Source organism: Bacillus rossius, chromosome 1, assembly GCF_032445375.1.
Source record: "Bacillus rossius redtenbacheri isolate Brsri chromosome 1, Brsri_v3, whole genome shotgun sequence".
Taxonomy (NCBI): Eukaryota; Metazoa; Arthropoda; class Insecta; order Phasmatodea; family Bacillidae; genus Bacillus; species Bacillus rossius.
In genome coordinates, this window is record NC_086330.1 from 88,204,976 (window position 1) to 88,227,128 (window position 22,153).

General features: G+C 35.9%; 2 protein-coding genes across 10 annotated transcripts in view; one reads left to right on the top strand and one right to left on the bottom strand.

Moving 5' to 3' along the window:
- Window positions 1-124: 124 nt before the first annotated feature.
- On the top strand, window positions 125-3,535 carry LOC134539374 (uncharacterized). Its single transcript, XM_063381365.1, has 3 exons — window positions 125-249; window positions 2,064-2,469; window positions 2,810-3,535. Exons 1-3 carry the CDS (start codon window positions 221-223, stop codon window positions 2,924-2,926), a joined length of 552 nt encoding a protein of 183 aa, XP_063237435.1. The 5' UTR covers window positions 125-220; the 3' UTR covers window positions 2,927-3,535.
- A 2,618-nt stretch (window positions 3,536-6,153) lies between these two features.
- LOC134539334 (ribose-phosphate pyrophosphokinase 1) overlaps window positions 6,154-22,153 on the bottom strand; it is a 108,559-nt gene continuing 92,559 nt past the window's right edge. For all 9 annotated transcript variants that reach the window (XM_063381319.1, XM_063381308.1, XM_063381326.1 and 6 more), the window contains 2 exons: window positions 15,554-15,713; window positions 6,154-12,840 (listed from right to left, as the gene is read on the bottom strand). In XM_063381319.1, the coding sequence (XP_063237389.1) occupies window positions 12,748-12,840; window positions 15,554-15,713 (253 nt within the window). In that variant the 3' untranslated portion in view covers window positions 6,154-12,747. The remainder of the gene's footprint in view (window positions 12,841-15,553; window positions 15,714-22,153) is intronic.

The following is a 22,153-nucleotide window of genomic DNA, read 5'->3' on the forward strand; positions in this document are numbered from 1 at the left end:
ATGTAGCATATCAATCATGAAAAAAAAAATATTACAAATGTTTTAGTGGAAATATACGTTTATAACTAAGATAAATTTTCAATAACTTTATTATCATTTCACATTTGATCTGCGTAAGTTGTACACCTTGACGACTAAGGTCCAAAACCAATAGAAAAGGGAAACCGAAACAATGATACTAATAGATTTGTGTTATTCGTTGTCCCGTGAGATGTAGGCAATGCACGAGACGTTAGCGATGTTATTTAGGTAATTTCGCAAATATGAACGAGGTTTTGATATTCACTTGAGGTGTTGCACGCACATTTGAAAAGTTTATTGTAAAAGTAGACAAACGTAGATGCACTGAAGGCATGCAGTCGTAATGCACTCTTTGCCACATCCGTTCTTTATTAGAAAAAATAATTTACGTCCAGCTACTGCATATTCTTTCTTTAAGATAAACATAAAAATAACGAGTTTTTTATTTATAAAAATTAATTTAGGAACCGAAATTGCACTTCACAATTTTATTAGCCAAACTGTTGTTGATCATAGATTATGTTATGGTTGTACTGTTAAGGGGGGGGGGGGGGGGGATAAACCCCTACCCCTACCCCCCTTCAGGAATCAATCCCATCAATAAAATCTAAACAATTTGAAAGTAAAATTGTTGGCAAAGTGCATGTTCCTGATCTATGGCAGGTTATCTTTACAGGCCTACGAGAAGATTTTGATTTTACAAAATACAGCATCCTTCTACACAAACTAAACATTTGCTTAAAAAAAATAAATAACTTGATTTTAACTTACTGAAAGTATGCTGCTGACATAGCTATCAATTCTCTAAAAATAAAATATAATAAACATTGCATTACCCACCAATAAAGCATCTGTGGCAGTGTTCAGTTATGAGTCCAATATTATACTTTATTTATGTAAATGACTTCCTCTCTTGCTTATCAAATAAAAAGGTAGGGCCTACTTATGTTTGCTGCTGATACAACAGTCTTAATTACAAACAATAATGTATTTCCATCTTTTTGAAAATATTAAAACTTTCCTCCTGAAAATGGTCATGGTTTAATAATAATTTACATCCAAACATAGGTACCTACCTACCTGTCCTACCTACATCTTGTTTTAATGTTATTCTTTTTTAAAAATAGCTTCTTTTCTGATAAATTCTCATATTTACAAGTTATGGTAGAGAATATATTCTTGAATCATAAGGATAAAAATTTACCTGATTATTTGGTCTAGTCATTGAACAAAACTAAAATAATAATAGGCTACATACCAAATATCAATCATTTGTACCAAGTCAAGTTCATGTCTTCCTGTACACACTACCAAGAAAGTTTGCTCTGCCTTGATTGTGCTATGGCTTTTCTAAGAAAGCATACATTCAGTATTGAAATCTAGTATATATACTTTGGGGTTCTATTGTATTCTGTGGAAGAGTTTTAATCAAATAAACAAAATGGAACATATTATTCTCAATGTAGATTCTTTTATGTAAAAAAATATTTGTTAAAATGTGTGCAACATAATTTTTAAATAATTTTTTTAATATATAATTTATAAATTGTAGCAGCACATGAAATACTTTCTAAAACCCTAATTCAGTACCTACACATCCTTTTATTTTGTATTTTGATTTTTTTCTGCTCTTTTAAAATTTATGCTCATTTGATACATCTACTTCATAGGTACTTTGTTTTGTTTTGAGAAATTTAAATAATTTTTAATGAGAACATCAAAACTAATTAGTTTTCTGAATATGATTTTTAGATGAAGTATTCATTTACTTCATATTGTATAAATGTATTTATGATATAATATTCTAGTGAGCTACTACTCATATTTAAATAAGGGCATAGGGTGCTGGTGATAATAATATTAACAAAATACCTAACAGTAATTTGCCAAATAATATTTTATTTTAACAGTGGAGCCATGGAGATGCTCGGAAGGTTATAATCGCTACCAAATTTCCACCTTGCGTCAAGGCATCTGCTGATCAATAGAACATAGTGCGTGGCAAGTGATTGCAGAGTAACGAGCGAGATTGCTCTGTACAGGGTCGAGCGACACGAGGCTGGCAGTGACCCCACGAGCGCCAGCACCACAACCAGCGTGGAGCTCCTAGACGACTTGCGGCAGGACCTGGTGAGCACGTCGCTGTCCGCACGGGACAGCACGGTGGTCGAGACACTGCGGCAGGAACTGCACGCCCTGCGTCACAGCTACAACGCCCTGCTGGAGAGTCGCGCCCGCTTGGAGAACCTGCTGGACCACGCACGGCTGTGCCGCGATTGCTCAGCCCGCAGGGAGCGGGACAGCCAGCTCGACCAGGCCTGCTCCAACCCACACGCATGTGTCTCGGAAGCTAGTCCCCAGGGACAAGCCAGCACCGCAAGCACTGCTGCTGGGGAGGAGGGCAAGATGCGGTCGTACCAAGGCAGCACGCACGACTGTGAGCTAGAGGTAATACACTTATTATACAAGGTACCAAGTTGGGCATTCATCTACCACAAACTCACGACATGGGAACATAGGTACTCCTCCCATGAATACTGAAAACCAACCCTATACAGATCTTGAATCACTTTCACCTGTCCAACATACTATTTAATCATTGCCAGACACTTCTGCCCTCCCCTACACATCCTGTTTATTTATACTCCTACTCTTTCCTGCTCCTCATAGTACCTATACTGCTTTCCCTCTCCTGCAAATCCTGGTGCCTATTCTTCTGCATGTCTTTATTTATGGCACCAGGTGTTCAATAGTGTAGGCAGCTATGCTGAGACACGTTGTTTTGCAGGACGAGGGTACACAAAAACTGTTGCTGTGCCTGCTGGATGCATTACACGTGGTCAGCCATGCCGCGCGGCGAAGCTCAGCGACTCTCCACAGCTCACTGGTGGCCCTGACACGGTGAGCTGGCTCTGCACCGCCCCTGCACCATTGTGCTGGATAATCCGGGATTCCTCCTCTTCCTCGCGCATGGCTGGGCAGCATGCAGGATGAAGTACTTGTGGATGTGCTATGGAAGACATTATCACTCTACTTCTGAAGGACTTATATTTGGCATGTCGCAGGCAACGTGTTGGTCTCAGCTCCATGCGCTATGCTTGTCCAGTTGGCTGTGCAAAGTACCCTTCTCCGCAGTACCGTTGTTCTTGGTTTCCATCCATAGGCACTATTGCAGTTTATTGTAGCATTTGGAAATGATAATCTTAGGAAAACATTATTTTTATGTTGCCCAGCATCACAAGCTGCTTCTTTTAAAACTTATTTCAAACTCCTTTTTTTTTACAAGCGAGATATTTAAAAACCTCTAATTGTGGGCTGTTTTATTTGAAAATGCTTATAAACATCACATTACTTCCTGGATGTTGTTAAGAGCTCTGCTTGGCCACATGAAGCCCTTCTATGAAACCAGCACCAGAACTCGTGCTGTCAACAGTTTGTGTATGTACTCTTTACCTTTATCTCTAACACAACTAAATAAACTGGGAGTAAGGAATCCTAAAATTTAAAATTAAAATTTGTTTTATTTTTGTAAATGGTGTCCACCTAATTTTAGTATACTGTCTGCATATTATTTCTGTTCTTGAAGCATATAAATTGGTGTGTATGCATTAACCCTTTAGTCTGTACTACAGTTTTAAAGACTTACCTTTGATGGTAAACTGTATTTTTATGTACCGTAACGTAACGGTGGGAAAAATTTTTTGATAAAATTAATAGCACAATAGTACCTCTGAAAAATACAAACCACTGTCAAGCTTAAAATCATCCACAATTTCAAGATAGGCACACAATTTCGGAACCCAATATTTAAACTCAATATTTAAATTAGGTGGCAGTGAAAAAATTGATACGAGATTATATTGATGTTTCATATTTACTTCCAGCACACCTATAGAGCTGTTTTAACAGTATAACATCTCTACTTACTCTTTAATCACTATCTTTTTCACGTGTGTTTGATGAGAATCTCAATATAGGTATGTAACCTTGTAAAATAAAAATTGTTTGTAGAGTAATGTTTCTTTTTAATATTATACATGTACACAGTAAAAATTTAACTCTGCTATGTGGCTGGATTTCACTTCAAGTAATTTAACTGAAGTTAATGTGGTCTGCAGCTCATTGACCAAATTGAAGTAATAACTTCCTTTCATTAAAATAACAAGTGTCACATTCTTGTTGAAAGCAAAATACCTATGAACCTTATAGTATTATGACCTAATTAAACAAAATGAAAACTCTTGTTGCAACTGCCTTGGATGTGCTGTTTTCAGTGTGGAACATTTGGAAATGCAGTGGCAAAGACATAACTTTTGGAAGTATGTAATACTTTTTGCGCATAGAAGTAAACAGGGAATGACATTGACTGATTGTTGCCAGGAACAAAAAGGCACAGAAGCTACGTTACTCTTACAGATGTTTATTAATGCACACGTGGAGTGGCAGGGTTTGGGAGCTCCCCGATTCAACCTGCTGCTCGCTCCAACTCTGCAGGACACGCTGATTCAGGAAGCAGAGCAGTCAGCCGAGTATTGGTTACTGCGGGTGATTACATTTGAGTGCACAGAGTACTGTCTACTTCCAGGCGCTTAACACTGCCGCTGAAACTTCTGCATGCGTCGTACGCCGAAAAGTGCGTCCTAGGTAGTTGAAACGAGAGTGAAGTTTTTGTTAGTTAGGTTCAGGGTCTCAATAAAATAGGCACCATTATCTATAACAAGAGACAAGATTTTGGGGTTTTAGTTTTAGTCCAATTTCATTTTTAAAACAAAGGATTTCAGTGTTATTGTTTTTATTTACATAAAAGCTATTTTGCAATATTTACTCTACCAAAATAAGTGTCAAATTTATGTGCTGCATTGATACTGTAATTTTTATTTACAATATTTTTTTTCTAAAACGGATACATTCAGACCAAAAAAATAAATTATCAAGCATTTGTTTTAAAATTGATTCAATAAGAGATGCAAAGCAAAACAAATTGAATTAATTTTTTCTGAACCATGCACTTTGGTACAATTTTTTGTCTGGAAATGACATTCTTTGAAATCCTAATATTAAAAGATTCCTCTTTTTTATGATTTGAATTAAGTTTTGGTCAAATGCTACATAATTCCCCACTATAACTTGCACTTGATGGCTATATGGTGTATGAACTTGCATTTTGATTTATGCTGTGTTCTGACATGCTTTTCTGTGTTATGTCAGTTTTATCGCAATTCACCATACAATCTTGTCCCTATCTATAACCTCAAATCATATAATTAATTAATGAAAATGAAGGGCTTACGTATTGCCTCATTAGCATCAGGATCAATAGGGACAATGAAGTGGGAGAAAGAGGAATACCCAGATAAAACCCACTGCTATACGGTGATGCCCAGGTTTCTGCCCGGAAATGGACCTCTATTGCCTCAATAAGAGGCGAGTGCTCTATTGCCTCAATAAGAGGCGAGTGGTCTATCCACTTGACCCTCAAAATGCAAAACCTTTTATTTAATGAGGGGTTTTCCACCCCCTACTGTTTCGAACAGGGAGAGAGTACAAGAAAAAAAGTTTCTAAACAGGGTTAAAAATGCCACAGTAAAAAAGACTATTTCTGCGACTTCAGTGTAGTTTCAACAGTTTGTTATATTTTGCACAGATACAATTCTTTAAACTGTACATAGGTGGTTTGTACATGCTCCATCTTAATTTCAATAAGATATTACCTTCCAAGCAAACTGTCTGTAATCATACTTTCCAAGCCTCAACATTTGAAACCTATGCCCAAGAGTTGATTGCCAAAAGAACTTCACAAACCAAACGGTTATTGCTATATATAAATATAATAATTTTTATTTTGTACATTGGTGCCTTAGCACAAATATAACTCTTTCATTTACTCGCATATAATTTTTTTTTGCAACCATGACATCATATCTACCATTATAACTCTCTCACCCCAAATGGGGTCGGTTGAGGTATGGTTGAAATGACACAACATTTGCTATAGTTAGAACTACAAGTACAAATACCCATTTTGTTGGTTACTTGCCACTGAAGTGATGTTCCACCATTTTTTTGGGCTGGGCTTTGTTTGTTTTTGTTACAAGAATAGTTTTAAAATAGAATAATTTTCAACCAAAGCAGTTTGAGTTGGATGTAATTTATTTCATCAACTTTCAGTTTTACTTTTGTGGTACAGTAAAATTTCATTAGCACAAAAATAAGTTTTACAAATATTTTCTCAGTCACACAACTGATGATGTGATGCACACACAGCTTGTATCTCGTTTCATGCAAATGTGAATAACAAGCTATGGATGCTTGGTTAAGTTTGCTCAAACCAAAAGTAAAACAGTAATAAACTGTGCATTAAGTAAGTGGCAGGACTGTGTGCAGATGTGAGGCAGCAGCACAAAATGCTACATCAGCATAGGCGTGCCTACAGGGGGGGCCAGGTGGGCCATGGCCCCCCCTAATGTAATCACTCAGATCGGCATTTTCTCTAATGCGTTCGTTAATATTCGTATATTCCTGGCACTGTGACACTCAAACTGTGTTTCAGTGTTGCAGCGTGCTAATTAACAATATTTTTAAACATTTTATCATTCTGGAAATACAGCCGCCTTACTTTATTTAAAAAAGAGGTCATGGCCAAGCAAAAAAAAATATTTTTAGAGGTTTGTTAAAGTTCTGTTGTCTGAATTGCTGTGTTTGCATTCACTAAAAAGAAGTACATTTCAAGGTAGATCTGGACGAAGCTATTGGAAAATTCGAGGGGGGAAAATGTGTAAGTACGTACCCTTTAAAAATTGTCTATGGAAGAAAAAAAAACATTTTCAAGATTGTTAAAATTATACGGATATAAATATTAACTATTAAACATATCTCGGTGATACTGCACAAAAATATAAACACGGCAATGAGTGAATGTATTTATTCTCAGTTCATTCTTACCTGAGTTTTGGAATAAACAAAGCCTTTTGTAAACAAACATTTTCATTGGCTGCCGGCCGCCGTGCACATTATTCGTGCTCAAGAAATAGTCCCTTGGTTACGTATCATTTCTTCATTTGTAAGTATTTTTACACTGCCTTTTTTATAACAATTGTTGTTATATAGCAATATCCAATACAGTTTAATATGTCGGCAAGATTTACTTACAATTATGTTAGCAGACGCTGTGTGTACGGTGTACAGTTGATGCCCGGCGCAACAGTTGTATTTTGGATTCGCGCGCGCACAGTTTTTTATGGCTGACGCCGGACAGAATTTTGTAAAGCACAGAACGGGAAAGCCTTTGAAAAGTGCACAGAAAACTATTGTGTTGAATGTTTTAAAAACATTTTCAGACAAATATCCGGATTGTCGTGTGAACGATATCGCGAGTTTAACTGCGGAATTTACGGGTGTTTCGAAGAGCAGTGTGCTTCGTGCAAGGAAAGAATTACAGGACACTGGGACATTAACAACTCCCGGGAAGAAAAAGAAATGTGAGTATCCTGTTATCAAAACTTGTGATGATTTTGTGAAGACGGCTTTTAGTCGTTAAGTGCATAGTTTTTTCTTCGGAAATGAACCACCTACGCTGAACAAACTGCTACGGTGCTTCCTGTTACATTACTTCTCCGTTATTTTATTAGCACCGACTGTACTTAAGTGTGTGTGTTGCAACTAGTGCTTGGCGCGCAAGATGAATTCAACCTATCACTTGCTGACGCGGCGCAGTGATACGACGGTGTTTATTTCAAAACTCAGCTAAAGATGGGTCTACACTATATAACAAAAACAAGTTATATTTGTAACATGTTATACAACAAGTTATACAACTTGTTTCATAACATGTTACATAACAAGTTAAATAATAAGTTCTATAACAAGTAATACAACTTGTTTCATAACATGTTACATGTTTTTAAATGTGTATACCAGTGTGGACAAACGGCCAACATGTTATACAACAAGTTATTTAACTTCCTTTGATCTTTACCGACACTGCATGGGAAACATATAACTTGTTTTATAACACTTATTTTGTTATAAAACATGGTGTTATATAACATTTTTCTTCACGTTTTCATAACAAGTTATATAACTTTGTTGTATAACTTGTAATATAATTTTCATTATTTTCATTTTGTAACATGTTGTATAACTTTGTAATATAACATTTTATAACTTGTTTTGTTATACAGTGTAGACCCACCTTAAGAGTGAACGGAGAATAGGTTATTTAACATTCTAAATTCAGCTTCTGATTTAAAAATTTAGCAGGGCCCCCCCTAATGGGAATGTCTGGGCACGCCTATGTACATCAGCAAACAGCACTGTACAAGACTGTACCAGTCTACTGGTTGACAGTATGCGAGTGGTTTCTTCGAGTCTCGTCCATGCGCTCACTCGACAAACAGCCCTTTCAATCACGTGTTCCTGTGATGACATCAATCACGTGTTCCTGTGATGACACAAATTTTATAACAACTGGTCGTGTGGAACATTCAACATTTAGACATCACACTTATTACACCAATGTTACATTAGTGTAGTTTATTGTATAAAAACCAATTCTTACAAACCATAAGCAATGAGTATAAAGAAGTAACGAATGCCACCTCTATTCAGCATAACACAATCCCCCAAAAAATTAAAAGTTAGAGCTCTAGCTTTACATTGCAAGACTATTGACCTTAAATTACAGTACATCCCTGCTAAGAAGTTTTTCAAGTTACTTAGAAATTTAGACTTATTAACAAGGATATTTTAATAAAGGCCAAATGTAAAAATTTTAAAACTTATTATGCCAAAAATTTTCTTAATAAGTGTTTGCTGCATAATTTTCCACCTAAAAAAGTACACACAGCGTACTAAAACTTTTAAAAAGCTCTCCTTGTCGTAAGGGTTTTAATATTTATATAATCTCAATAATGGCTATATGTACTTCCAGATGATGCATGCTCGAAGCAACGCAGAGTAAATCCCCGCAACCTCAATAAACTAGAGATCAGCTGAAACTTAGCGACGGCCAGTGTCTGGGCGCGTCGACGCCTGTATCTGTACAACCTCGATCCGGTCGTACTGAATCCTCGTTGACTGCCACAACTTGTGGTGCAATGGGCCAATCATACATGTTATCGCCACAAGAACAAAATAAAAATCACTAGCTCCAGAACAGTTGATATTCAACCTAACCATCATCCCAAAGAGCACTTGAAAAAAGACAAACTGCAGTAACAATCTGTGTTGCAGCAAGTGAAGCCTAACGAGATACAGTTCTTCAGCATCACCACTGCACGAACAATATCAACCTACACACATAACTTATTTATTACAAAAAAAAAAGATTATCAGTCTCTAAAATTCAAAATAATGTTATATAAAATATTTCAACTGATCAATGGATGGAGATAATAACTACTCGTAACAAGAAATAAGTTAGTTCATTACAAATGCATTGCTCATTTTGTGTGGCATGAAAAGTAATTAAAAGTTGTGCCAATATACCATTTTTTTTTTTTTTGCTGATCTGCTAACTCAGATCTTACTTTGGCTATTCATTGATTCTTTACCAATACTGAAGATGCTTTACAGTCAGTAAAATAAAGTAGTGAAAGCAGCCCAAATGCTTAGTTTTTAAAGTGAATTTGCATACATGAGCCACAGAACAAATGAATTATCGACAGTTATTCAAAGTAGGTATATGTTAGGCTAATGACAACACCAAACATTCTTCACATTTTATTTTGTTTACTTTATTAATTTTTTTTTATATTTTTACCAAGAAAATGATGCAGCTGCAATAATAATGTAATTCATTTAACTAACTGAAACCAACTGCTGTATAGTTTCTCAAATGGCATGTCTTTGTACAATAGAAAGTTGAAAGAAAAGCAAATGCATAACTCGTTAACCCAGTGCCCAGAAGGCAAGGTCATGAAGCGTAAGAGTGGCTTGCAGGCCAGTGAGGGGTTTGTACTCCCCCCTTGTCTAGTCCTTGAAGGTTTGCATGGGCTTACAACCCGAATACAAGTCAACACTGGTACTTAGTTTATTTAAAACCAAATGAGTCAAGCCGATAGCCTGCACTACCATGCTGCAGACTCTGTATTACCGAATTTACCCGGATATCAGTTGCACATTTTATGCAGATTTTTAGTTTAAAAAAATGTAGTGCAATTCTTTTTCAAATTTACTGTATAATTTGGGTAAAATAAAAAATATATATTTGCTGTATCTTGAATATGTATGTAAATATCTCTCCTGTGTTGATTTTTAATAAGTATGTTACGAGTAATTATAAATTAATTAAAATATCTGATCAGTGCGTGTAAAGCACTATTAATGGCACCATTGTGCTACGTCTGCTCAGCCGCCGGAACCAGTCACCCAGCCGGCGCCGCAATTCAAGTGACGTTGAGCAATTGTTGACTGTTAGTCAATTCAGTTGTTTGTTCTTTACCATTTCATTTTTAATAATTAATTTATTATTGCAACTCTTTTAATTGGTTTTACCTTTTAGTTTTGTTAGTTTTAGTATTAATCTTTAAACAAACTACTTTTGCATGCAGTGGCCGTGCGGGCGCGGAGTGATTCGCAGTGACGTCAGAAGCCGACGACAGCGCTTGAGCGCGGTGAGGTGGAAGGAAGTAACTCCACAGACTGGGAAGTGAGAGGTCATGTGCTGGCGGGGCTGCTTGCTACATTGAACTCTACCTGAACGAATGTGGGCCTGCTGAGGCATGACGGAACTGGAACTTCAGCTAAGTTACTGAAGGTAAAGAGTCCCCTCACTAAAAATGCCAGAATTCCTGGTGGTTTAGGCATTGTGGCATTTATGAACAGACTTGAGTGCTATTGTCTATAATAGATTTTACAAGGTAATACTTTGTTCTCATTATCTGCAGTGGCCACAGTGAATGATGCCTTCAGTAACACGCTAGTCCTGTGTTAATAACGACGGGGACGTATTTATGTAATGTAAGTACACCCGTTACACAAGTTAGACTTTTCGGCAGAAATATTTAAGCAGTTTACTTCCACCTTTAGCCATTAACTAGTTTTGTAGAGTCATTTAGAATTGGTGCATTTTGTGTTACCACTAAAAAGGTATCCAATTCATGTTATGTTCGCAATCACATGTTCAGAACATATTAAATACTGTGAATAATAATTAATTAAAATTCAATGTGGTTGACAAAGGACACAACTACCCAAAGATCTACAATGCGCACAAGTTAGTAGTGTCATCCATACTGCGCTTGCTTATGCATTCAGTGCAATGGTTCGATACAGTAGGCTAATATAAATAAAACTGTGCCAAATTAATTTAACAAGGCATTTGACTGAGAGTAGCGACAAGTTGCATTATCACAAAATTAGTTAACGTATGTCATCCTGACATAAACTTAACATAACATTTTAAGTATCGTTGTTTCACCGTTTTCACAGACTGTGTGTACAGTAATTGCAACGTTTAAGACCACCCCATGCAATAAAATACTCGGGCCCATTCGTGGACTCTTAAAGGTTTTGCGAATTTTAATGGTTCTAGTTTTTAAGTGTGTAGGTCAGCGGTTCATTTTCGGCCAGGGAACCATATACTAATCAACTTTTTTTTGGCAGAACAACACTCTTTCAAAGAAAGTTATTTGACAATAATTGTGCCTGCTTTATATGACATTCGTACTGACTCACAGAAACCCTATGACCCTGCCACGGTACCCCAGGGTTCTGCGGAATGCTTTCTCCTTCTGGGAACCAATAAATGTTAAATTACCCGAGCTTCAGGTGTTTTGTTTGTATGATATATGCTTTTATTATAACTTCCTTTTTTTTACCCAACACTTTATGAAGCCCATAATTTTTGTTTGCACTTGGTATTTTTGAGGTGAAGTTAAATTTAGTAATTTTGAATACTTCACCCTTTAACATTCATATCAGAGCGAGTGTCTGGAAAGTGGCCTTTTGCTCCTTGGAAAGGAGTAAACGGCCACATAATCAAATATAATATTTTAATTTATACTAACATCTTAAAACATACTGCCAAAGCCAAATAACCATGCCAATTATGCACCTTTCAAAATGTGATTCAATATTCACTATTTAACAATATTGATTCAAATAATAGGTTTAAAAAATTGTTTTAAATAACAGCTAATGACAGTAGAACTGGAGTAAAGCAAACATTTTCAGCAGTACTGTTTAAGATGCCAACGTACCCCACAAGAGTTAAGCTTTAGACCTACGCTGTCGTTCACTTTAACAGTGTACGACCGTAAGTTGCCGCAATGCACGTTTCTTTTTGTTCCACCTCCACATGTACCACTGTGCACCTCGGTCCCACACAAATCAAAACAAATTCCCAAAATTACTTTGACCTGTAAAGTTGTGTTGCTTTACCAGATTCACTCCATCCATTACAAGCAGACTAATTGAGGCAAACACAATTATTTATATGTACTAGACTCGTTTCAACTAGCACAAGCCAATGCACATGTAAGGTCCACTGAAATGTGTTATGGTTAAAACCAAAACATTTCTCACTAAAAAAAAGTCCTTCACAAGAGAATCACAGTATTCGACCTTTTGTAATATTTTGAACATAAAAAAAAACAATCCATTTCCAAAAAAAAAAAATAAAAGTACAATGCAGACCATTTCCAACACGTGTCTGATAATTTCATTCCCGATGCTGGCTCAGTATCAGTGGGGGGACTCTAGAATGGTATGAGGAGCGCAGAGAGCTCAGTACGGCACGTTGGAGAACAGGTACGACACGGACTCGCCATTGTGTGTCCTGCGCACGGCCTCCGCAAACATCATGGACACGTCGATGCACTGCAACATGCAGCACGCACCTGCGCGTCTCGCTCCGCACACACATACAACTGCACAGATAGCTCCAGACCACAAGTAGGGTGTGCCCGTGTCGTAACACCGTACGTATTACCAAATGCTGTCACTGATTGATAGACATAAGATTTTATGTTTTATTTTTAGTCCAATTTCATTTTTACAATATAAGTTAAGGTGCTATTGTTTTTATTTTTATAAATTCTATTTTGTAATACATATTCCATCATATATATATATATATATATATATATATATATATATATATATATATATATATATATATATATATATATATATATATATATATTAGGGATGGGCCAGTCGAATACTCGAATCCCACCGAATCTCTAGTATTCGAAAGATTCGAAATTCGAGGGAAAATGTTGATGTAAATGTAGTACTTTAAAAACTTAAATACTTACAATTTACTTGGCCTATTTATGTTTTCCTTGGAACACATCCTACTGAGGTTTTGTACTTTTAATTCGTTATTATATAAAAAAATTATGAAGCATAGACCGATTTGTGAAACTTACTTTATATTCATGAACATGGATGCATTGTTGCTACATTGGCATTAAATAAGGCATAAATCACAGATGTATTCTCAGAATATGCTAAAAAATAAAATAAAGCACATTTAGGATCTAGACTAGTAATAAGAATCTTTTTCTTTTAATAACTTTACTGAGAAATCTGTTACTTAGTAATACAACAATAATGCCGACTTTCATCACAAGTTACGGTCGCACATGTAGTAATAACAATGAAATAATGAATGACAAAAATTAATACATTATACAATTATTATTTTAATCGTGATTCAATTTTAAATATTCTGATACACGTTCTATTTATGAATTTTTTTAGGACCAAGTTTGTTTTGTGTCGACTACCAACATTAAAATATGTATTATCTGGCCAACCAATGAATTTGTTAGCCAATCATTTTGAGCAACACAAAAAATAACTAATATTAGTATAAAGAATTTTAATGGGTAAACTAGAGAAAAAACCCCGTCACTTTTAACTCCGGGCATATTAATTACTAGGCTATAGTGAGGCTTAATTTTAAAAGACGGACGACAATATTTCTTATGGCCTAAAACCATTGAAGCCAAGATGGCGCCTTTCAATTTCCATTAAATATTTCAGGAAAGCATTTATCTTCATTTGGGACTTTTAACAAATGTCAAGTTGGTAACTGCAAAATATTGTTTCGTCGGATGTTGAATTTCGTTTTCCGATTTCGTGGATACATGAACTCCAGAAATCATGGTGTTTTTGTAGGAAAGGTGTGAGAGTGTTATTTAAATGCAAGAAATTTAATTTACGAGATTTAGAGAAGGTCAAAATGTCAAGTGAAGTGTGGGAACATTTTTCAGTTTATGCTAATCCTAAATATGCCACCTGTAATCACTGTAAACAAAACATTTCTCGTGGTGGCACGAGCCGAACAAGTGCAATGAAGAAACATTTAAAGCTACACCCAGTTCATGTTAGGGCCACATCACGTTCAGTTAGTAAGCCTAACGAAAATATATGTGAGAATGTAGATGAACCAAATTTAGTTACAACTGAAACTGGTTCGTCTAATGCAGAAGATAAACCAGAACGTAGCAAAACCATTTTACATCACACTCAACCAACACTTAAGGGTTTCATTAAAAAAAAAAAAAGAGAAATTTAAGCTAGGCGATTCAAGAAGTGCTGGTATTACTTGGTTAATTGGAAAGATGATTTGTTTTGATAATCAGCCTTTAACAGTGGTCGAAGATAAAGGTTTCAGAGCTCTAGTAGTTCACCTCGAACCTAGATACATCATACCATCAAGAAAATAATGCTTGGTTTTTTTAAATAAAAATTTAAAGGGTTAAATAATTCTGCATAGTGTTTAATTTTTTCTCTTAACTAAAAAATTATTTTATAATTAACCCTTGTGATCTGGATTTGGATTCGAGGGGTGGATTCGAGCCCTCGAATCCGAATCCAGATCTCAAGGGTTAATAATAAAATAATTTATAAGTTAAGAGAAAAAATTAAACATTATGCAGAATTTTATATATATATATATATATATATATATATATATATATATATATATATATATATATATATATATATATATATATAGTGTATAATGTTTATATGATGCATTTTAACAATAAAATAATTTGTAAAAAATTTGTCAAAAAAAGATGCATTTTAAAATTTTAAAAAATAAAATAAATTTCAAAAGTGATTTAACAAGAGATGCACAATAAATGAAATTAAATAATTTGCTTGTCCATGCACTTGGTCCAGATTTTGTCTGCAAACAATGATAATCCCTCAAATTTCAAACATTAAAAGATTTATGTTTTTTAAATTTGAATTAAGTAATTGTCAAATGCTTCTTAATTCCATGATATAACGTGCATATTGATGCTATGTGGTGTATTATCTTACATTTTGGTGGTATGTAGTGTATTGACATGTTGTTTGGTGTTATTTCAGTTTCATCGCAATTCACCTATAATCTTGTAATAGATTTTTATCAGATTACTAAACAGCAAGTGAAATGAAGGTGCAGTAAAGATATGTTTTGCGAAAAAGTCAAAAGTAATTTTGTAATTCCAGACTAAATGCCTTTTAAGCAAGGCTTGGTTGCCTGCTGTCCACTTGGTGGCCTCATCGTGAGTGACATACGACTCACCTGTATCTTGGGGCAGTCCTTCATGTGCTGCTCCTGAGGTATGGTGTTGGTGACGACCACAGCTTCGAAGCAGGCATTGTTGATGCGCGACACGGCCGGGCCCGAGAAGATGCCGTGTGTGAGGATGGCGTACACCTTCGTGGCTCCGGCCTCCAACAGCCTGCAGCACGACACGTCCAAGTCACTTGCGTCTTGCGTCGTGGGACGACAGCATGTCTCTCGTTCATTGGTTGGGAGAGTGCTGTTGTCTCAACATATGTGTTAAGGCCACCACACACGATCAGTTCGGACCTATTAGTCGGAACTGAAAAGTCAGAAATGTCGTGTATGTGCAAGGATGGTGAACTGGTCAGCTGGAACTGATGGACTAACCAACTGATAGCTTTTCATTTAATTGGACTGTGGGCTTGAGAGCCCTCAGTCCGAACTGATGTGTGTGGGAACAGCATTTCGCAAGTCCAAACTGTCAGTCCAAACCATCAGTCCATCAGCTGAGTGTCATGGCAGATATCTTTGTTTATACTCTTTGGTTTTTGTCTTTGTCTAACTAAAAGTGCAACTGCAACTTCAGCATGCAAAGTTTCTTCCATATTCTATAATGAATTGATACATCCAACAGCAACAACCACAAAACTGATCTTGTGTTGGGAGGTTTCAGTTCAGTCCAAACTGTCAGTTCTGGTCTGAACTGAGCACCCAGACTGATCATGTGTAGAGGACATCAATTCAGTCCAAACTGTTGGTTTGGACTGTGAGGGGCCTAGAGAGAGAGCCTAGGTCCAACCCCACCTTAACTTGATGAAATGTTCTTATTGTGAAAGAAAATGGCTTGATTTCTCTGTTTACTGAACTGAAAGTGTGTAGTGTATGTAGTGCTAATGTACGTGTGGGAATGAGCACACACAAAGTGTTTGGTGCAGCAGCAAGTGTATGGTTCAATCATAAAATATGCACTTTTGATTCTCGTTATGTTCATAAAACAATTACATTATTCTGATTGCATCAGATTCCATATTCTTACTTTATGCTAATTCTTATAAAACTCCTCTTGATTTACATCCTCCTATAAAAAAACTGTTTGTTATTTAAAAATGTAACTAACAATGTTAGAGGTGTGACTCAATACTTTTGATACTTTGATACCAGTTGATTCTATTATGAATCAATAGCATCAATTATCAATCAAAACTTTTAATATTTCAGTTATACTGGAAGAATCAACAGGTTTCCTGGCTTACACAAGCTGATAAATCAGTAGTTTGTACTTTTATAATTAATAATAATTAAGGAGTTTTCTAGAGAGACCTTTAAGAAATTTAGTGATTTCAGATATACATACATTATAATAATTTTTTTTACTCCATAGTTCACAAGTGTGATATATATACAGTAGTATAAAAATTAAAATTATGAAAATTCTCCGTCTCAGCACTGACAAATGGCAAGCAAGCACAAGAGTGCTAGTGCTGCACATCAGCACTGTGAAACACTCGCCAACTGCATGTGTGTGTGATATGCTTGCTGTCAGAGTCCAAAACAAAAAAATAAATAATCAACACAACACAATGCTTTGTTAAGCAGAGTTTTTTACTACAGAGTTTCACAGGACCCATACTAATATTTAAGAACATTCAACATCCCTTGAGCAATTAAAACCAAATGGGATACTTTTTTTAAGAACACCAAGGTGGTGTACGTACCCTGAATGAATCCCGAGTGCTCCAGCAACTACTGTCGGGTCTGAGGTGTTGGGATGTTTATTTTCGCAAATAAAAATTTGTTAATTGTGTGGTAATTACAACACTAGTATTGGTATTTTTCTTTTATTGTTGATGCACATGTCATCTTTATGTGAATAACCTGTACCTCATTAAAATTTATGTTTAACTATTTTTTTTCAGACATGGCAACTGTCCACACTAATTTAAAGTATTTTAAATGTAGCTTCACTAACCTAATAGACTATTCTCACCATTTGTAATGTAGCTAACCTAACCGAACCACTATTTAAAATAGTGAAAAACTGGTAAACTTCCTAATTTATCACAATGCTCCCTTAGAAAACAATTTGAAAACACATCAGAAAATTTAAAATAAAAGAAAAAATTGGATTTTCTTTTATAGAAAATATGCTCTCCTTCAGAATAACTATCTAGGAAACTGTACAATTAAAATTGTTTAAAAAGAGAAAAATATTGTTGAATTTCCCATCAATATTTAATTCACTAAACCAGAAAAAAAACTACTAAGTTTCCCAGAATCCAGTGGGAATAAAATACTCAATTTAAAATACCCATACTGTGAAAAACTATATTAATTGATTACAATAGTATAAAACCTTGCTATAAGAACATCTGTAATAATATAATGATTATAATGTTATAGTAGACACACTTACAGCAAAAAATCTAATTAAGCCAGTAAAATACCGCAGCAAAGTATGAAAAATTAGTAGTTCATTAATTAGGAAATTAAGCTTTCACTAAACTTGATATACAGTACCGGTCAAAAGTTTAAGACCACTATGTAAAATAATAAAATAGCACATAGAACCTTAAGTTTTGCCAAGAAATATATTCAATTTTTTTTTAATATTTTTAAATTTTTATATATATAAGTAATGAATACCTACAGCTGCGACGATAGGCTATGTTTAGTTTAGGTGTTATTAATTTTTAAAGATTTTCTTGTAACTACAAAACTACCACATTTTGCAACATACAAAAATTTTTTGTGTCCTATACAGTTAAAGTTACATCTACGTGGAATTTTTTGTTTTCATAGAAAAGTGTGCTTGTCAGTTTGGTTAAATTTAAAAAAATCCGAAAAAATATCCAAAGAAAAGCCAGGCGCTTTTATTGAAAAAAAAATTTTTAAAAAAGAGCACTCTTTTACATGATTTTTAAAAATTCATAACTTACCTATCGAGTAAGCTACAGAAGCCTGCTTTCTTCCTGCGCGTAGTTCATCTTCTGCTCAATAAATAGCAATATAGTTCACATTTCGTGCGTGTGCGGTGTTCAGAGAAAGTTTCATCCGTTTGCAGCCCTGTCGCACTACGGAAATTACTTGACCAGTGTTTGTAAACAATGGGTAAGCAAAGTGTGTCAGACAGTGTTAAATGTGAAATAATCGGTATGAGCAAGTGCGACATAACCCATAGACAGATTGCCAGACTGTTAAATGTAAGCAAGACATGTGTGACGAACACTATTCGCAAATATCATGCGAGCGGTGCCGTGAAAGACTTGCAGTGCAGCGGACGACCGCGAGTCACGTCGCCACTCCAAGACCATACAATCGGCATGATTGCTAAAGCAAATCGCAGTGCCAGTGTTGCAGCTGTTTTACGAGCGTTTACAGACAAGACTGGTGAACATGTGTCACAGAGGACAGTTGGACGCCGCCTTTGTCAACAAGGCCTGCACTCGTATTCCCCACTGAAAAAGCCATTGCTAACTGTAAAAACACGACGTGCTAGAATTTTGTGGTGTGGTGACAAGAAAAACTGAGGTATGGAACACTGGTATAAGGTTTTGTTTAGCGACGAGTCTCGTTTCCAGCTTTTTCCGTCACGCATGGTCCGTGTTCGCCGCACACCCACAGAACGGTACCTCCCTGAGTGTTTGGCCCCTGCTGTGCAATTCGGAGGTGGTGCCGTCATGGTATGGGGATGCATGTCAGCTGCCGGGACTGGAATTCTACGTTTCCTTGAAGGGACTATGGATTCAAAAGAGTACATATGCACACTCAGTGAGAACATGCTGCCCTCTGGACACAGGGACACAGGCTCCACCAGGGTTATTTTGCGTTTCAACAGGACAACGCACCTTGCCAAAAGTCTCGTGCAACCATTGCCTGGCTCCAGGAAAATGAAATTGCTGTTCTGCCATGACCTGCTCGAAGCCCAGACCTCAGCCCAATAGAGAATATGTGGAATATAATTGTACAGCGTCTTGCATCCTATCAACTGACATCGGTAGCAGAACTGCACCAGCAAATCTCGTTAGTGTGGAATGAGATCAGCCAGGAGATGTGCCTGAAATTGGTCAGTAGCATGCCATCACGTGTTCGTGAATGCATACAACGCAATGGTGGTTCTATAGACTACTGGACACTTACAATAATGTTTTCCATACATTGTATAATTTCTGTATTGCACTGTATTCACATTCCATAGATGAAAATTAAAGTTTTTCTAACTTTATGGGGTGGTCTTAAACTTTTGACTGGTACTGTATATGCAGAGTAATAATTTAAATGTGTTCATCAATAGAAGATAAATATATTCCTAATGTATCCAAAGAGAAACTATTGTGAATTATTGGATACATCCCTCACACCTAAATTGAACTAAATAAACCTCATTAATTAAAGCCCCTCCAAAACTACTAACCAAACATCAAATTAACTGAACCAGAAACTTAAACACTTATTAATAAAAATATTCAAATAATAAAAAATCCTGAATGATTAAGAAATGATAAAGAAACACACAAATATTCCAACATAAAAATATTAAAGAACTGACATTGATATCTTTGTTAAAATAATACAATACTATTTGTAAATTCAAAGTTTGGTTATGGGGATAAGATCAAACAGCCTCGATTCCAAAACAAATGGTTTCTGAATTCTTTGATTAGAAATCAGCATTTTGCGTCCTGCCAGCGTCAACCGGCAACATGCAGTGATACCCCGTCCAGCTCTCGACTACTGTGAGCAAGGGTCTGCGACTTTACTGCAAGGTGCCTCCGTCGCCACACACTACATGCCCGCACTTTACCGCCCTAGTCTTAGTATGACAGCTAATAAGTAAATGTCTGTAAATTATAATATCCTGCTGAAATGTAAACTTAGTATCCTCCTCCTCCAATTATTCATAAACAATATAACAATCCCAACAATAAAAAAATAAAAATTAAAAGCAAACAGCAGGCAAAGTGGTGCAGCAGCACTGCAAATGAGTACTTTGTGGCAACTATCTATAAAGTAATGAAATTAAATACATTTGGTAGAAATCCTGCATATACTCCTGCTGTGTATGTCTCATCATGCTTAATCTAATAAACTAGAGATAAGTGGAAAATATTTATTGCCTTTACCTTGCAGTTTGCAATGCAGTTAATGACTAATAATTAACAATGCACCACTTAAAATAATTCTGGTGAAAAATTAAACATACAACCGTTACAGAAAGACATAAAATAAATCCTCAATATTGCTATGGCAAGCAATTAGTAAAAAAATCCAGTGTGTGCTCAGCTACAGATAGAACACAACTACGAAGGTAATCTGTGGAACCGACTACAGCCACAATGCTCGTTAAGCTGGTAATCTGTGCTAAGCCACACTCGGGCTATGATAAGAAACTCTCCCATATTCAGAGCTCACTGCAGTCCTGCAAGGTCACGCAAGAGCCGTGCCTGGCTTCCCTCTCACGTGCCCAATGGCAACACTCGACCCAGATTGTGGTACATCACTGCATCCAGTGTGCAATACTTCAAACCCTTCTACAACGCGTGGAACAATACACAGTGCAAGTTAGCATTTTTATCATTTTTTGTAAATATTAACACTGTGAACTTTCCTTAATGATATTAAAAAACTGTTTTGTGAGATTAATGCACACAACAATTTATTATAAGTATAGATACATAGTACAAAACATGTATATGCTACGAGTACGAGAATTTATGCACAAAAAATGGTTGTGGGCATAAATGCATAGGGTATTTAAAGATGTCAAAAGCAAGATTGGTTTGTTAAAAATACTTAAAAGCCTGTATGAGCACCTCCGGAACAAGATCGGAATTTCATTCACTAGATGGCTAAGTAGTGACTACTTGACTAGTTACCAACCAAACAGACTAGGCAATGCTTCATCCTAACAGCTTTTTTACTAATAAATATTCATATGGTATGGTGACAGTATGATGGCTGTGGCTTGCAAATGAAAGCGATATTCTTTGTTCACCTGTGACTGCGAACTCATATACCGTTAATTAGTGTGAAATTTAATATATATGTATAAAAAATTACTGGCACAGATGTGCTAAGAATTCTTCTAGTAAACAAAAATATGCTAACATAAATAATTATACTTTTCAATTAACATTTATAACCAGTGGATGTGTATAGAGCAAAGAAAATGTGTCACATTTTGATCTTATTTTCTGATATTTACAAACCCTTAATTGGAGGCTTTCTAGAATGATTGAAAATTAAAACTATTTAAACTATGTTTGGTAAATGTAACAGTTCAACACACTTACTAACACATCCACACTTACAGCCAAGGTTACACACCTAACAACTGATCCATTTCTCTCCTCTCATACTTACAAGTGTTATTCTACAATTTATATCTTGTATTATTTACTCCAACTCTAGCACGACAATAGCTTCCCAAACCACATTATGCCATAACTTTCGAACAACAACAATAAGCTTCAGCTTAGAGCTATCGGGAGGAAATAAACAAATAACTGGTAACAGTAAGGGCACTTTTGAACCACGTGTACATAAGAGGAGCACTGCTATGTCAACAGTACCATGTTTTATCACATAGGTAATTGTCGCACATTTTATACTAAAATC

What these genes read in the sequence shown, in the direction of transcription:
- LOC134539374 (XM_063381365.1), top strand. Translation starts at nt 221, where the DNA reads ATGCACGAGACGTTAGCGATGTTATTTAG. An exon ending in ACGTTAGCGATGTTATTTAG is followed by an intron (nt 250 to 2,063) that starts GTAATTTCGCAA and finishes TGCTCTGTACAG; the next exon opens with GGTCGAGCGACACGAGGCTG. An exon ending in CGCACGACTGTGAGCTAGAG is followed by an intron (nt 2,470 to 2,809) that starts GTAATACACTTA and finishes GTTGTTTTGCAG; the next exon opens with GACGAGGGTACACAAAAACT.